Source organism: Dryas octopetala, chromosome 6, assembly GCF_963921425.1.
Source record: "Dryas octopetala chromosome 6, drDryOcto1.1, whole genome shotgun sequence".
NCBI lineage: Eukaryota > Viridiplantae > Streptophyta > Magnoliopsida > Rosales > Rosaceae > Dryas > Dryas octopetala.
Genome location: NC_141371.1, coordinates 13,587,198 through 13,604,423, shown reverse-complemented (window position 1 = coordinate 13,604,423; position 17,226 = coordinate 13,587,198). Strand labels below are relative to the sequence as shown.

The window sequence follows — 17,226 nt, the reverse complement described above, 5'->3', positions numbered from 1 at the left end:
TGGCCTCCCGCATGTCATACTTGCACCACTTCTCTTTAACTCAATCAAATGTGGGCCCACTTCTCTAGATAAAAAAATAAAAAATAAAACAACACTAGTGTTTGGAGTTTCTGCTCATTATTTTTCTTTTTGAGTTTATTTTGTCTAATATTATGTAGTTTTAATTTTTTTTTTATTTTTTTTTTAAGATAATTATGAATGATTCTAGGCATTTCTAGCTCTTTTCCTTCATTAGAAAGGAAAATAAATTTTAAACGCTATACTTGAAACATCAATCACTTACGTACATTTTAAAATGGGGAGCTTTAGAGGTGTCTTCAACTCAGATTTCATTGGATTTTAAATGTCCAATGAAATTTAGGTGTCCCAAGCTCAAATTTTAATGGAATCCAAAAAAATCAAGGTATCTCCAATTCAAATTTTAATAGATTCCAATGAAATCTAGGTGTCCTAAAAAGTCATGGATTTCATTAAGTGAAAGATTTTAATAGATTTGGATGCATTTTGATGCATTTTTTACACATAACAAATTTCACGAGAATTCTAACCAATTCCCTTGGATTTTGATAGATTATATAAATTTTAAAATCCATTAAAGTCCTTTGAAATCTAAAGTTGGGAACACCCCCTTTAGAAAATAAACAAGATTATAAATCAACTACCTATTGGATTAGTAGTATTTTTCTTTCCCCAACTTTAGAAGGGGTTCCAAGTTCAACTACCCCTCCTCCCAATAATTATTATTATTTTTTTTCAAAAGAAGATTATGAGTACTTAAAAAAATCAGCATAATATATAGAGAGACTTAAAGTCCAGTTCATTTTATGAGTCTTTCTTAGACTAAAACCGGTAGTGATTTAGAGTTTTTAATAAAGTCTTTTTATTTTTCTTCTTTGACGGCTTTATATTAGGTTTTAACTCCGGGAATTTGGGTGGAGGAAATACTACTCTACACCCTATGAGGGGAAATACCCTTCAAATCGGGGGAAAGACCCTTCAAATCGGGGAAGGATTTTATTATGAATTATTTATTTTTTAATAAATTAAAGGACTTTATAATGAATTAAAAGAATTTTCTTATAAATTTTAAAACACTCAAGGTTTCCATCTAAAAACTATTTTTCTAAAAAATCCAAGTCTAATTATCTCTAATATATATCCTATATCTCAAAAAAAGAAAGAGGTGGTGTGGAGGCATGTCCTCTCATGATTACTTTAACTTAAAGTGTGGAGGGAGAGTGGGATAATTAATGTAATCCGAAATATAAACTTTTAATTTCGATAATATTTTGTAATTATGGTTTTAAAGTTTGACTTAAAAAATTGTAGGTTGAATTATGAGATTAGCACATAAGGAATTAGTTAAGAATCTTAATATTATGTGGTGGGTCCAAAAAAGTAATTAACTATTTTTAGATTACTAAGAAATTATTATTTGAGCGGTACTATGGTTGTGGTGTGTTGAAAATAAGTAACACACCACACCTTTTGGTGTTTGGTTAAAAAAATGAAAGTTATTTATTTTCAAAACTGTGGTGCGGAGAAGTAATTTTTTGGGGTTGAAAAAAAGCGGGTAGGGGTAAATTGACGGCTAGATTGACTTCAACATCATTAATTTTGTAAGCTATATTTTGGGTGAAGGTGGAGGTAAATTGACGGCTAGCCCAATTCTAGCCTACAGAATTACTGAAAGTCTCCACCTAGGTAATTCCAATAGCCCCTTCCCCCCAAAAATGCAAAAATTATTGAATAGATCTTGTTGGATTCTAACAAAAATTTAATACGATTCACTACTAATTTGTGATAGGCTCTTGTCTGCTATTAGAGTTTTGTGTAGTACACTCGACATGTTACATAATATAGTGGATTAAATATAATTGTCATATATCGGATAAGTCCATAATTAGGTATATCTAGTAGAATATTTCCCTAAATTTCATCACAGTCTTTTGAGATAAATTAAACTTGACACTTGTTGCCATTTCAAGTGGTTAAATTAGGGACAATTTCGGTGCAACCTTGGAAGCCGAAAGACGTGAACCCCTAACAAGTGGTTAGGATGCATCCCACATTAGATTTGTAATTATATTGCATTGAGTTCTTTTGAGATAAGAGTTGACACATGTTATCTTTCCAAGTGATTTAATTGGGGATTCATATTGCTTCAACCTAGCTTGATAGTCCAAGGACGTATAGGCTCCCAACATGGCATGAAAATTGAAAAACTCTCAAATTAAAATGCCCTTGTACACATGACGGTTGTTTCATGGAGTCTAATTTAAATGAAAGAGTAAACCAATCCCAATCCCAATTCTTTTTTTTTTTTTTTTAAGGAAGCCCAATTATATATAAGTTGATGTTGTTATTTGTTATTTTGTTAATGGCCAGGTAAGTGCATCCAAATTAAGTTTACTTTAAATTTTCGAGAGAGCTTTAAAGGCCGGTCCATTTTATATACACCTCTTAGTCTAATACCATAATAGTTTATAATAATTGATTGAGATATAAAAATATTGTACAGTTGCCTACTCTTAATATTATCCTAAAATTTATGAAATTTAAATCTCAAAAATTGTGAGATTTAAGTTCCACTATTTAAGGAATTTAACGAATTTAAATCCCATAATTTATTGGATTTATATTGTAGAAATCTCATAAAATATGTACCTGCAAAAGTTAAAATAAAAATACATTAGTCTACAAGTCTACAACATGAAAAAACTAATCAAAGGATTGGAAAAAAAAAAAATATATATATATATATGGGTTGGTACATTTCAATTGTATCGGTACATAGGTTGTACATATCATATGTACATATACCCTAAATCTATAACCTAAACTTGAAACCTATACCATTAATCTAAACAAATATATGGTTTGCCACTTAAAAGTATGAGTTGATATATTTCAATTATACCAATACATGGATTAATATATTTCAATTATTTTAGTACGTGGATTGGTACATTTTAATTATACCACTATGTGGGTTGATACATTTGAATTACACCAGTATATGACTTGATATATTTCAATTGTACCAATATGTAAGTTGGTACATTCAATTTGGTATATTTGACAACACAACCAAGAAAAATTCTTTAAAAAAATTCATAACAAATTCGAAAACCTTCTAATTCAAACCATATAACTACTATATTGCGACCAAATGAAATTTGACAAAATAGTGAGGGTAAGAGTGCATTTTTTGGGTTACTAGTGATGATATATATTCAACAAAATTCTGTGGTCTGTTAAATTAGGATTAATAAAGACATAGTTATGTTGACATCTATATAATTAAGTTTTCATAGGGTTGGTTATGCATCCATAGGTTCATTTACTTCAACGTATTTAATTTTTGTAAGTTATATTTGGATGAAGGTGGAGCCGTGGAGGTAGATTGACGGCTAGCCCAAATATTCTAGCCTACTAACTGAAAGTCTGCACCTAGGTAATTCTAAATTCTAATAGCCCATTCCCTCAAAAAATGAAAAAATTATTTGATAGAAGATAAAAAATTATTATGATTCACTACTAATTAGAGCTACGTGCAGTACACTTGACATGTTACAAATAGTGGTTTGCCTTTTTCTCAAAAATCAAACATAGTGTTTCCATTTAGGCTTATTCACGCCAACGTCTCCTAAAAGTAATTTTGATTTTTAATTTGCCCATTGAACTTTATTCCTCTCACTTTACCCCCTGAACTTTACAAAATATCATATTTCGTCAAGTCAATTACAAATTCCGTCAAATAAGCTGACGTGACAGTTTATTGCCCCTTCCACATAAGCGCCACGTAGGCCTTTTTGACGGACTCATAGATAGACTTAACAAAATATAATATTTTGTAAAATTTGAGAGGCAAAGTGGGATAAATGAAGTTTCAGAGGGTAAATTGAAAATCGAAATTACTTTCAGGGGACATTGACGCGAATAAGCGTTCTATTTACTTGTTTCGTAGCAATTTGTAGATGTTGTATGGAGTTGCTATATATGATTGTACTCAATTTAACATAATTGAATAATATGTTTGGTTGATTAATAAGCTTGATAATATGTTTATTTAAGAATCTTGGTAATATTGCTTGTCATTTTTATATTTTAGTACCAAATGCGTTTTTATTGTTTTTAATCTTATAAACATATTTCAAATTAAATTACCATATGCATTCTCAGATCTTGAAAATACAAATTCATTTTCTCATTTTTCATTTTTTGAAAATGTTTTACATAAATAATTTTGTAAAACGTTACCAGACGATCTAGTTTTTTTGTGTTTCAAATTTTGGAAAAAGTTTGGCAATTTCTACAAAGTTCAAATTTATTGTTAAAATATCGGCCAAATTTCATACTTATATTGTACAATTTGAACAAGTTCGGATTCCATATATAGCGAAAAGCTCAGGCTAAAAGAATTCCAGACAAAAATTCATAGATCAAAGATCATGCACCATTACAAGTACATTAAGTACCTCCTTCCTAGTTCCTATAATGTATAAATGCGTAGGGAAGGCATTGAAATTGACCCAATCCACAACTTCCCATCTTTCTCTTCCACTTCACTAATGAACCTCATTCTCTTCCCTCGCAATTTTCCAAAATTTCACGTTTCTTGCTTAAATTTATAAGAGTATGTTTGGATTCTTGAATTTGGATTTGGATTTGGATTTGGATTTGCATTTGGATTTTAATATATGCATTTGAAATCCATGTCATTGAAATACCTATATTTGAAATTCTATTGTTTGGATACAAAATTTAAAGGTGAGGATTTAATTAAGGATTTCAATTTAAGAATTTTTAATTTATATATATATTGCATTGCAATATATGATACATATATTGGCCGGAAAAGTGACCGAAGGGGGTCGTCGGAAAAGTTGGCTGGAGGGGTTGTCGGAAAAATGGGCCGAAGGGTCGTCGGAAAGTTGCCGGCGGTGGTCGCCAGCAATGATGGTCGGAGAAGATGAGAGAGAGAGAGAGAGAGGTGGTGAAATTTCAATTACCTAGTTTGAGAAGTTATTTGAAATTCATGGATTTGGGCTTCTAAAATTCATCATGAATAGGCTAAATCTAAATTCATTCCTTAAATTGAATCCAAACATAAAGATTTAAATTTGAGGATTCAAAATCCAAATCCATTCCATAAAATACAGGTTTCCAAACAGAACCTAATGGTTGCATGGGCTTTCCCTCGTACTAATTAAAAGTGAATGCAATCGCTTAAAAGTAAAACCAAGCGGAAGCTTTAAAAGCAGCTTCAAAACCCATGTGTTCGAGACAAAAGTTTAAAAGCAACACCGTTGACAAAAGCAAGACCTCGACTTCTATGTTTGATTTATAGTATTTTAGCAATCTGTCAGTCTTTTCTCCACTCGAGAGTGATAACATGAATTGCCTACAACCAAGGAGTAAAATTTCGGTTTCGAGGAAATTTTCGATGGAAATTTCGACGGAAATTTTCGCGGAAATTTCGATTTCGATAAAATTAGACAAAAACGTCGAAAATTGGTATCAAAATATGGAAATTTTGAATGAAACTTGATCATATGTTTATTTAACATATTATCTACTACATTGATAAAAGACATTGAAGAAATCAAATAATATAGTAGATTTCATGTGATATGTGATGAATATAATGTGCACCAGAGACAATACTGTGAAAAAAATACTTCACTAATTAATAATTACATAATAAAATTACACGAATAAATCACTAATGTGGCAACGAAAAGTAGCAAGCTTGCTCAAAGGGACTTGGAAATGGTCTTCGATAGTTAAATTAAGCCGAATTGGGTTAAAATAGAACCAATCCGATAGCAGCAGCGGCGACAACTGTTTACTTAAAATTTCAATTTTACAAATTATCAAAATTGGAAAACCATTAAGAAAATGAAACTTCATGATAAGGGGATAAATTTCTTTTTCATAATTTATGTTTATAACTAAACGAAACACAAAAATGACCAGATCAAACCCCAAATAAAATCTCAAACCTTTTTTTTTTCTTTCCAATTGTCTAAAGACTCCAAATCTCAATCTATCTTAAAAAAAAAATAATTCTTTCCTTTTTTCTCTTCTTTTTTTCTTTCCTTTTCTTTTCTTTTTTTTTTCTTTTCTCTTTTTTTTCTTTTCTTTTCTTTTTTTTTTCTTTTTTTTTTTCCTTTTCCTTTCTTTTCTCTTCTTTTCTTTTTCTCCCTTTTCCTCTTCTTCCCCCGTGCCCTTCCTCTTCTTTTTTTTTTTTTTTCCTTTTCCTTTCTTTTCTCTTCTTTTCTTTTTCTCCCTTTTCCTCTTCTTCCCCCGTGCCTTTCCTCTTTTTTTCTTTTCTTTTCCTCTTCTTCCCCCACTGGTCTTCCCTTCCTTCAGTCTTTCCCCAGCCACCAGATCTGCGCCCACCTCCCGCGCCGCCCGCACCGCCTGCGCCTGCTGCTTGCCTTCTCCCTCCTTCCCCAGCCAGTCTAGCGCTGCTCGCCTCATCCCTCCTTCCTCAGCCAGCCTCGCGCCGCTCGCTCACCTCGCACAGATCTACCGTCCGCGCCCATCGCTCGCCTCCTCCCTCCTTGCCCAGCCAGCCTCGCGCCTCCTCACTCGCCCAGAACTCGCGCCTCCCACCCGCGACTCGAAAATTTCCTCCTCACTCGCCCAGAACCCGTGCCTCCCACCCCGCGACTCGAAAATTTCGCCGAAATTTTTCGAAATTTTTCGAAATTAATTTGGTATAGTGTTAAAATTTCCATACTCTTAAAAAACGAAATTTTACTCCTTGCCTACAACCCCAAAGAAGCATAAAATTCTAAACTTGAATGTTATTTTAGCCAAGAATTTCTACACATCGCAATAAATCTAAAAAAAACAAGATTATAAACCAACAAGAAAAACTTGTGTATTTTTTAAAGTTGCTTGCCACCTTATCATGCGTGGCAAAACCACCCACTAAAAACTTGCCACTTGTTCAATTGTTACTGTAAAAAATAAAATAGACAATTCAAAATATAAATGCAAAATGGGGCTGCTATTTGCACACCCCTAAATTTCTTTTTGCACACCATTTCTGAAAAAAAAAAAAAAAAAAAAACTCAAGAAAAAAGACCATTTGGCTCTTCCTTCACCCACACACCCCCATCCCTATCTCCCCCCTACACACCCCACCCCTCACCTGCAAATTTGGCCCTCCCCTCACCTGCAAATTTTTTTTTTTCTTCTTCAACGTCGAAGCCCACCCCCCACCCTTTCTCTTCTCCTTCTTCCCCCCACCCCAACCACCTCCCTCCGAGCCCTCCCCTCCTTTCCTCTCCGACTCCTCCCCCCGAGCCCTCTTCCCCCTTTCCCCGCATGCACCACCTACAAACAGGCACCACATTCTTCACCTCTCTCTCTCTCTCTCTCTCTCTCTCTCTCTCTCTCTCTCTATCTCTCCTTCCCTCTCTCCTCTCACCCAAGCAGACAGCCAAACAAATTAAAAAAAAAAAATTGCAGCGGGTTCGGCGAACCAGTGCCGAACCCGGTGGTTTCGTTCGACAGGTACCCGCCGAATAGAATAGGATTGTTCGGTGGGTACCTACCGAACGAAACCATCGGGTTCGGCACTGGTCCACCGAACCTGCTCCAATTTTTTTTTTTCTCTTCTCTCCGACGCGCGACGGTGAGCTAGCTGGAGGAAGGGAGGTGGTCGGGGTAGGGGGAAGAAAAAGAAGAGAGAGTGGGGTGGTCAGGATAGGGGGAAGAAAAAGAAGATAGGGTGGGCTGCTCGGGGATGGGTGTGTGCCGGAGAGAGGAGAGGTGGGGAGGGGGTGTGTACGGGGGGGGGGGGGAGATGGGGATGGGGTGTGTGTGTGTGTGTTTTTTTTTTTTTTCTGTTTAGGAAGGGTGTGCAAAAAGAAAAATGGATGGGGGGTGTGTGGGTGAGGGAAGGGCCAAATGGTCTTTTCCCTTGAGTTTTTTTTTTTTTTTTTTTTTTTTTTTTAAGAAAGGGTGTGCAAAAAAAAATTTAGGGTGTGCAAATAGCAGCCCTCATGCAAAATTATAATAATAATACAATTATATGGGCCACTAGCTCTGATTAGAGGGCATAGGTAAGGGTGGTAGGAGTACATTTTTTTTTTTTTTTGCCACTAATGGTCTAAGGAGTAAGCTACATAAGCAATAAATGAATTTTCTTCTCCAGTGTTGATACGTATTCCACAAAATTCTATGGTCTATTAAGTTTGGATTGATATGGACATATAGTTATGTTTTCATATAGGCCCCATTTAATTCGCGGATTGGAAGTTAGGAATTGGAAATTAATATCATTTTCATATTTGGTAAAGTGCAAGCATGGTAAACAAGTTCGGGTTCATGGGAAAGTGATGCCCCAAATGGGGGAAAATGAAACCCTCTTGCTAGCTTGGGTTTGGTTTTCCCTTCCTATGGGAAAACATTAATTGTCTTTTTTCAAGACCATATTATTATTACCCCTTTTAATAATTGAAAATATCAATTCTATCCAAAAATTTGGTAGCATTCTTTTTATTTAGTGTATATAATAAATAGAGATATAATTTAAAAGCTAAACTATTTTTGTTTCCTGTACAAACCAAACATGAGAAAAGAAATAATAAAAAAAAAATTTTGGTTACTTTCCTAGCATTACCAAATATAACAATGAGAATCTTACATTCATTTCTTACTGAAAAATGTATATGATTTCGCAAATCAAACGGGTTTCATAGGATTATTGGTTCATTTACTTCAATGTCATTAATTTTTGTAAGCTATATTTTGGGGAATCCATTTTTCCTCGCCACAAAAAGGTGGTAGTGAGCAAAAATGAATCCATATTCTGGGTGAAGGTGGAGGTAAATTGATGGCTAGCCCAATTCTAGCCTACTGAACTGAAAGTCTTCACCTAGGTAATTGCAATAGTCCCTTTCCCTAAAAAATGCAAAAATTTTGAGACTAACTTGGTCACTTCTCTTTCTTTTTCTAGGAACCTTTCGGTTTAGGAGGAAGAGCGGACAGAAACATTGATCATACCATTGTAATCTTGAAAATACGAATTCATTTTCTCATTTCCGTTTTACAAAAATGTTTTGCATAAATGATTTTGTAAAACGTTACCAGACAGATTCTTAGTTTTTCTGTGTTTCAATTTTTGGAAAAAAGTTGGGCCATTTCTACTAAGTTCAAATATATTTGTAAAATGTCCACCAAATTTCATAATTAAATTGGACAATTTGAACAAGTTCAGATTCCATATATAGCGAAAAGCTCAGGCTGAAAAGAAATCCAGGCATAAATTCACAAATCAAAAATCATGTACCATCACAATTACATTAAGTACCTGCTTCCTAGTTCCTACAATGTATAAATGCCTAGGAAAGGCATTAAAACTGACCCAATCCACAGCTTGCCATCTTTCTCTTCCACTTCACTAATGAACCTCATGCTCTTTCCCCCACAATCTTCCAAAACTTCCAAAATTTCACCTTTCTCGCTTAACTTTATAGCAGTTGCATGGGCCTTCCCTCCTACTAGTAGTGAATGCAACCTCTTAAAACCAAGGGGAAGCTTTAATACTGACTTTCCAACCCATGTGTTCGAGACAAACCACTTCGTTAAAAATCCCCTCTTTGCATGTAGAGCAACCCAGAACTCCCCTTTTGAGTTCCTTCTAACATTGTCTGGAAATCCCGGAAGCTCTGCAAAGACATCAATATTTCCAGCATTTGGACCATGAAGCCAAAGCCTCAAGATCCTGCAAGTGGTGGTTTCAGCTACAAGCACAAAAGATTGGTCTTTGCTCAATGCAACACCATTGGCAAAAGCAAGACCTCGTAGTATAACAGTGACTTCTTTGCTTGATTTATCGTATTTTAGCAATCTGCCAGTCTTGTCTCCACTCAAGAGTGATAACATGAACTGCCTGCAAACCAAAGAAGCATAAAATTCTGAACTTGAATGTTATTTTAGCCAAAAATTCCTACGTATCACTATTGAGGGAAAAACTTTTTCTTTGATGTTCCTACTGATGCATTCTATAGACACAACACATCTATATTATTCCAAAAGCCTTTTAAAATTTTATACATGTGCAGCAAAATGTTTGACCATTGAAGTGATGACAGAATATAGATCATCTCAAGTTTGAAATCAAAAGTGAAATGCCAAAGTTGCCCGAGAAATTGCTCTGGAATGCACCATTTACATGAAAAATTTTTTTGGTTTAAACCGTAAAAGGCTACATACTTTTGGCATTTCTTACCATTGGACTTCCACCATCACATTGTTCCCTGACAACAACTGAACTAGCTGCTCAAAGTGAAAATTTTCCTTCAAATCACTTTCAGATGCAACCTTTATACCAAAGAAGATAAAGCAAATCTTTGTGCTTAAATTACCTTCTGTGGAAGTTTGTGCTTGAATCTGTGAAGTAAATAACATCCTTATGCTCGTCAATGTCAATATCATTGGTAAAGCGAAGTGGCTGACCTTCAACTTCTTTGACCACTTGAGACGCCAAACCTCCGGCAGGACCTACTACTTGAAGGCCAAAATATGCATCAGCAATATAAAGATCTCCAGTTTTCTTGTCGAACCTTAGTCCTAAAGGTCTCCCACAGACATGCTCCAGTTCTGGTGCAAAAGGGCGAACACACTCCTTCCTTGAAAAGAGTGTTTTCAATTAATTAAAACTTAACAAAGTAAAAAGTATTGCTATGAAAAAGATACTATCAGTAATTTATTTAAGATTGAATTTTATTTATCACAGTTTGGAGTGTAATCACAATGGATAATGCCAAATATCTCTCAATTTCAGCTGAGTTCCAAATCACCACTTTTAACTCCTTTCCATAAATAGATTGACAGAAGTTTAGCATGAAATAAACAGAGAATATTTTTATGGCAAACCTTTTGGCATAGCATAATTGTACAACTGTTATAGCAATGTTATCCATCGTTATGCATCACAGAGTAAAATATACAAAATATCTTTTTACTCTTTTTCATGTTAAAATCTCCGTGATCGTGTATGGTGTAACTCTAAACAGGGTATTAAGTGCTACATGGTACTATGCACAATCATTTTCTATGGTAATGCTCCACAAGTTGAAATTTTTTTCTAGGAGAAGGCTTTCTATTGAAATAGTATGTGGTCATGCACCAATTTTGGCATACTCATGACATCCTGGGTTAAATCGTTTAGACTGGGTTCCCTGGAATACTGCTTCTGAAAAAAGCCATACTGTAGAAACTGTCAAAGACTTGTGAGGTTGAGTTCTCTCTACAGAATGACATGCTTCATGCAATTACAACAAAGGATGTCAATTCCCAGTTTCTAGAACAAGTTGGAAAATAATTACATGGGATTAAAGCTCTTTTCTTGGAGAAAAACTATTTATCTCATTCTTTGAAAATGAGTGTATGATTGTAAGTACAGGGTTCATCCATATCCGTTGGTTCAGATGGTTTATGTGTTCACTGAAGGTCTCCCTTGCTTCTCAGCTTTCTGCAGCTAATCAAATTCCTAGAAAGATTTGTCTGGGAGAGAACATCCTAATTTTATCAAACCAAATCCAACACAACCGCAGTCAAAATGTATGTCATTTCCTAATAAGGTTATTACAGATGTGTTTGTGTTTGCTCTTGGTTAATTCCACTCATTTCTTTGAAAAGAATCTTGAAAAGTTATAGTGGTATTACAACCTTTTTACTGACCAAGGACCTTTAGCCCAATAAGGGTCCAGTCTTCTTCCAGTTTAATCCCACACTGTCCATTCAGGTAGACCTTGGATATATGGTGAGCTTGAACTCTACTTTAATTAAAGTTATGTAATTTAGAGGTGACTGATTGGAATGTGACCGAAATTCTTTTAAGGCAGAGAAAATTCGTATGCATCAAAATCATCAGAAGAAAAAGAAAAAAAATTCAGCAAGAAACATAAAGTGAGTTTTTCTATAATTTGTTCTCCTCTATGTTAATTACACTGGTGAAATCCACAAGTGTGCTTCTGGCCACAGGGTTCACAAGAACTGAATAGAGCCTAACTGGATTATACCCATCATTGAAATTCAGGAGTATTTCATCCATCACATTCAATGGTTGCAATTCCAGTGCAAGATAGGTGGACTACACATGAAGTGATGAAACTTGAAACGGGTAAAATCTTATTCCAACAACTCTTTGCAATCCATGTGTGGTCACATGACTTATTGTTAAAAGATCAAATTGTGCATTTTGAAAATTTGGTCAAAATGTATGAACCCAAATAAATATTTTCTAGAATCATCAATCATATATCCACCACCATATTAGAAATGCATTTGCTCAAAGCCTCAAGCTTTAAATTGCCTAATGCCTATTGAACTCATCGTCACACACAAAGTATAAGCCAAATGTAAAAGTCATGCTTGCAAGCACAAACACCACACGGTCCACACACACTTTGACTTAATGCTTGAACAAGTAAACTATAAAAGTAAGGTTACCTTTGAGAAGTGGTGACAGCGAAATCAGTCCAACGACGGTCGTTTTGGTCCCACTTGAGAATCCGGCCGTCGGCGACCCCAGTGTAGGGCCCATCTCCGATGGGATCGAAGGCAAGACTCTCCGGTCCGACGGCTCCGGTGACTTCGATTATTTGTGCGGTGTGGAGGAGGTCGTGGGACTCAGGGATGGGAGGAACTGCAAAGAGGTTGAAGGTGGATGATGGGTTCAGAGCCACCACTACGGACACCACTGCCACTGTTGCTGCAATCAACCTTAACTTTGAATTCATGGCTTTTTTTTTTTCTGTGTCTGCGGAGATTACTGTAAGAAAGGGCTGAGCTTTTGCTACGCCTCTTCCTAGTAGTATTCAAAACTTTGAATATTTGTAATAAGGAGGTTGGTGTAGGTGTGAATAACGAGCTCTTACTAGTGCTTGCTTGCTTCAATTTTCTCACCCAATTTTCTTTCCAACCACTTTATTATGGTTAATGACAATTTATGTCCCAAACAGTTAAGTAAACTGTAAAAGTCATGCCTCTCTTAATCTCTTTCCTCAGTACATTTCCCATTTGTCATTTATGGAATCTGGTGTCTATTCATCACGGTTAAAACATTAAATTAGTTTTTTTTTTTTTATTTGGAAAATTATTAATTGCTGATATTTTTTGGAATTTTCAATTGATTTGCTTGTTGCATTGTTGCCTGCCTTTCTAGTGTTATAGGTTTGATATGATACCGAAAGTGGCCAAAAAAAACAAAAAGGTTTGATATGATACTGAGGCTGAGGCTCAGCAACTGATGCAACATCATGTCATTCTCAGCACTAAACCCCCAATCCTCCAAGGTTTTCTCTCTCCTCCCCACCTCTCCCCTCTCTCTCACCACCTCACCTCACAAGCTCTCACCACCCACAACCTTGAAGTTCCCAAGAAAAATACACACCCTCTCAACCTCTTTTCACTCCTCGTTCTCCACCCACGACCATGTTGAAGAAGACCCAGTAATCGGTGACTGCGTTGTATTCGAAGATGGTGTATTCGACGACCCTTATCTTCAAAACGACACCGAAGTTGATAGTTCTAGAGAAAAACAAACCAAACCCAGAAAAGGTGGCAATGAAATTGAGACTGAGAATTTGGTTCCAGACCAATGGAGGGAGGTGCAGGCAGAGATTAACATAACGAAGAAAGAGAGGCGCAAGATTGCTCAGGAAATACAGTTTGGGACGACGGTCGAAAAGAAGAAGAAGGGGTTGGAGCCTATAAGGAAATTGAATTTGGAGGAGTACTTGGCGTATAGAGAGGCCAAATTGAACCAGCTGAAGCCGCTTTTTTTGGATGACGCTTCGAGTTTTGCTCAGGTTGAGGAAGCTAAAGAGTTGAATGAGTCTGAAGGTAATGGGCCTTTGCGAGTGGCGCCTAAGAATCCCAGGTGGGCAGTTTATGGGAAGGGTCTGGAGGATGTTAATGAATTCTTTAATAGTGGGAATTATGAGCCTGGTGCAAAGAAATCTGAAGGTAATGGGTTATCTCTTTAATTTGTTATTTACTTATGTATTGGAACTGAGATTTTCTAGTATGTCTATCTGGGTTCTGTGCATTTTTCGTTTTAGCTTTTAAATTGAAAATGTGAGCGTTGAGTTTAATTGAAAAGTAATAAATTTTGGTATAGGTCTAGTCGTCTAGCATAATGTGATAAATATGATTCTTTTTGCACATAAGCATTACTGAGCTCTCATCTTATCCAATTTTTAGACATGGATAGCACTTCCTTGGTTGAGCTTGAATTGGTCTCTTGGGTTTTGTTCAATAAGATATTGTCTTTGAGACATTGTTTGTTGCTTTGATGAATAGGACCCCGTAAGTTGTTTTCGAAGGAAGAAAAGGCTCTGCTGAATAAGCGAAAACCTGATGTAGCTGCTGCTACCTCTGTAAGTGTTGCATCTGTTTGGTCCATTAATACGTGATAGTATTTGTGTTTGTTCCTAGTGCGTGCATTAATACATGATAGCTTTTGTATTCGTCCATAGATTGTTATCTTTCTCTTTGTAAAATCATTCCTTGAGTGACAAAGTTTGAGTAAATTTGACTGGTAGCTGAGGATGCTTACACTCTTCTTATTGTGGTAATAAATAAATAGTTATTGATATTGCGCATAATCACAATTTTATAGTTCTAATTTGATGAACTTTAAGCTTTTAAGTCCATTCTAAACTATTGGTAAACTATTTCAGAGCAAATGGCTACCCCTTCACACTCTTGCTGCATCAGGAGAATTTTACCTTATGGATGCTTTATTGAAACACGATGCTGATATCAATACTCTGGATAAGGTATATAAATGGACACCTCTTTCCTTGGAAGGTTAAATGCAGAAGATTGTTCTTTCCTTTTTCATTCCTGTTTTGAGCTTTGCTTCGCTGTTTCCCAGTATGGTTGGAGTGCTCTGCACAAAGCAATTATTGGTAAAAACCAAGCCATTATGAACTATCTTTTGAGAGAATCAGCGAATCCATTTGTTCGTGATAAAGTGAGTAGAAATTTACCTGGCATATCTATCAATACAGTTTGGTACTAGTATGACCCTTATTGTTCTAACTGAATTCCTATGTTGAAAACAGGATGGCGCTACCTTGATGCACTATGCTGTCCGAACAGCTTCCAGTCAAGCAATTAAGATTCTCCTGTTATATAATGTTGATATAAACCTTCAGGACAATGTATGGTTTTATAGTTCCCCATGTTTGCTTACACTTTCTTATGCAATTTCAAGGAATAATTAATTGAAAAAGTTTTTATTTGAACCTTATAGGATGGGTGGACACCATTACATCTAGCTGTTCAAGGCCAAAGAACAGATGTAGTGAGGCTTTTATTGATTAAAGGTGCAGATAAGACATTGAAAAATAAGGTGACTTTTTACTGATTCCATTAGTTTGTGCTGTATGCATAAGATTCTTGTTATGCACTCTGCACATGCTTGAATGCTTAAAAATTATGAAGCCATTGCTTCTGGCGCTGCCCTCCATTACAGCTGTTGTTATTATGCCTTGCAGTTTGAGTCTAAGCAAGTTATTGACTTTCCATTATAAGTTTCTTATTGCCTTTATGTGCACAGTAAGATCTGCTTATGCTTTGATAATTGATTGCAAGTCTTGATTGCTTCAGGATGGTTTAACCCCTCTTGAACTCTGCCTCTATTCGGGTCGAGACACAAGGACTTATGAGCTAATTAAGCTGTTGAAGCTGGTTCCCAAGCCACGTTAATGGTTTAATGTTCTATCGACAAAACTCACCTCATTAATGTTTCATTTGCCCAGAAATGGATTGGTGACAAGCTATGGTTTGATCTTCCATGACTTTTACTTGAAAGTTTCAGCGATCATCCAACAGTCCAACTTACTAGTGGATGCAGCAACAAGTCTGGTGCCAACCAGAATATCACACAGAGAAGATCTTACTCTCAGAGTCTTTGACTTTGTTACTTGTAATAGTCTGTAATTATGAAATTATTTCAATTGAATTGGAGAATGCACTTATTGTTATAATTACATTGATAAATTATCATTGTTTATTTGAGCTGGTCACGTCAATGTTAGACCTCCAAAATAGGTGTAAAACATGTTGGCTCAACACGTGCTGGACACCATTGAAATGACGTTCGAGCACAACTTATGCTGTGTCGTCTCAAGAATAACACATTTAAACATTACTTATTTGTAAATGCCTTGCCATTGAATGCCTGTTTATTCATTTAAAGCTGTCGTCTCAACTTATGTTTATTTATTTTAAGCTGCGTCATCTAAACTTATGTTTATTTATTTTAAGCTGTCTATTGAATGCCTGTATATTCAATGGCTACTTCCATTGAATGCCTGTCCATACCAAGAAGCGATGTTTATCAAGATGTTTTTTAAGCTTAACTTGTTTGTTGATGCCCAAAAATGGTAGAGCAGTCAACGTCGAGTCGAACCACGTAGGCCCGTTGACCCACCACTGAGCGGATGACACGTCGAAGCGGGGCAGGAACGGGTAGCTGGGTCCGACTGATGAGTAATGAGATAGAATGGTATTCGGAGCACCCTGCACAGATACACAAGAGTGAGCGGGAAGGGCACCGGTGTGGTGCCGGCCAAAGCTCCTCCGACGCTCAAGTCAGTGTTCAGAGAGATCTGAGAGCAGAGTGAGTGAATAGTATAATAATGATTTCAGTTGTCCTTTTGTGACAAGAAGGTACCTTTTTTATAGTACCTTTGGAAGAGTGTCAACCAATCCGGTGACGACACGTGTCCTTTGTGGTGACTTGCACTGTAGGAGCGCCACGTGGCACCGGTCTCGAGGATCCGAGTTAGTTGACACGGGCCGGGGGCCCGGGAGGCTTGAGCTTGGGAGGCCGGAGCCTAAGAGGCCGGGGCCCAGGGGGCCGGAGCCCATGAGGCCGGAGCCTAGTGGATCATGGGCTAGGAGCCCAGGAAGGGCTTAGTCTTTTGGGTCTAGGCCCAAACAGCATGGTGTTGGGCCTTGTGTGACTTGTCGTTATGCCGAGATGATTAGTCATACGAACATTGTTGGTGATAATTATGTCATTATTCTATGCAGAAAAGTGAAACCTTGACTGTGATGCTGCACTCTGTTGTTGTCCATGTGTTTCTGTTCAAATGAGAAGGCTCTAGACTTGTGTGTGAGTGGAGATTAGTAGGTAAGATTGTGGGAGAGAGAGAGAGAGAAAATGTTGATGAAACATAA

The 17,226-nt window shown here is 36.4% G+C and overlaps 2 protein-coding genes across 2 annotated transcripts; one reads left to right on the top strand and one right to left on the bottom strand.

Annotated features, from left to right (window-relative positions):
• Positions 1-9,259: 9,259 nt before the first annotated feature.
• LOC147282588 (protein STRICTOSIDINE SYNTHASE-LIKE 10-like) lies at positions 9,260-12,947 on the bottom strand. Its single transcript, XM_086247514.1, has 3 exons — positions 12,481-12,947; positions 10,392-10,655; positions 9,260-9,916 (listed from the first exon to the last, which is right to left on the bottom strand). The coding sequence occupies exons 1-3, from the start codon at positions 12,768-12,770 to the stop codon at positions 9,349-9,351; spliced, it is 1,122 nt and encodes a 373-aa protein (XP_086103640.1). The 5' UTR covers positions 12,771-12,947; the 3' UTR covers positions 9,260-9,348.
• Positions 12,948-13,235: 288 nt separating this feature from the next.
• On the top strand, positions 13,236-16,243 carry AKRP (ankyrin repeat protein). Its single transcript, XM_086247764.1, has 7 exons — positions 13,236-13,998; positions 14,335-14,411; positions 14,715-14,813; positions 14,912-15,010; positions 15,102-15,200; positions 15,293-15,391; positions 15,649-16,243. Exons 1-7 carry the CDS (start codon positions 13,290-13,292, stop codon positions 15,745-15,747), a joined length of 1,281 nt encoding a protein of 426 aa, XP_086103890.1. The 5' UTR covers positions 13,236-13,289; the 3' UTR covers positions 15,748-16,243.
• The last annotated feature ends 983 nt before the right edge of the window (positions 16,244-17,226 follow it).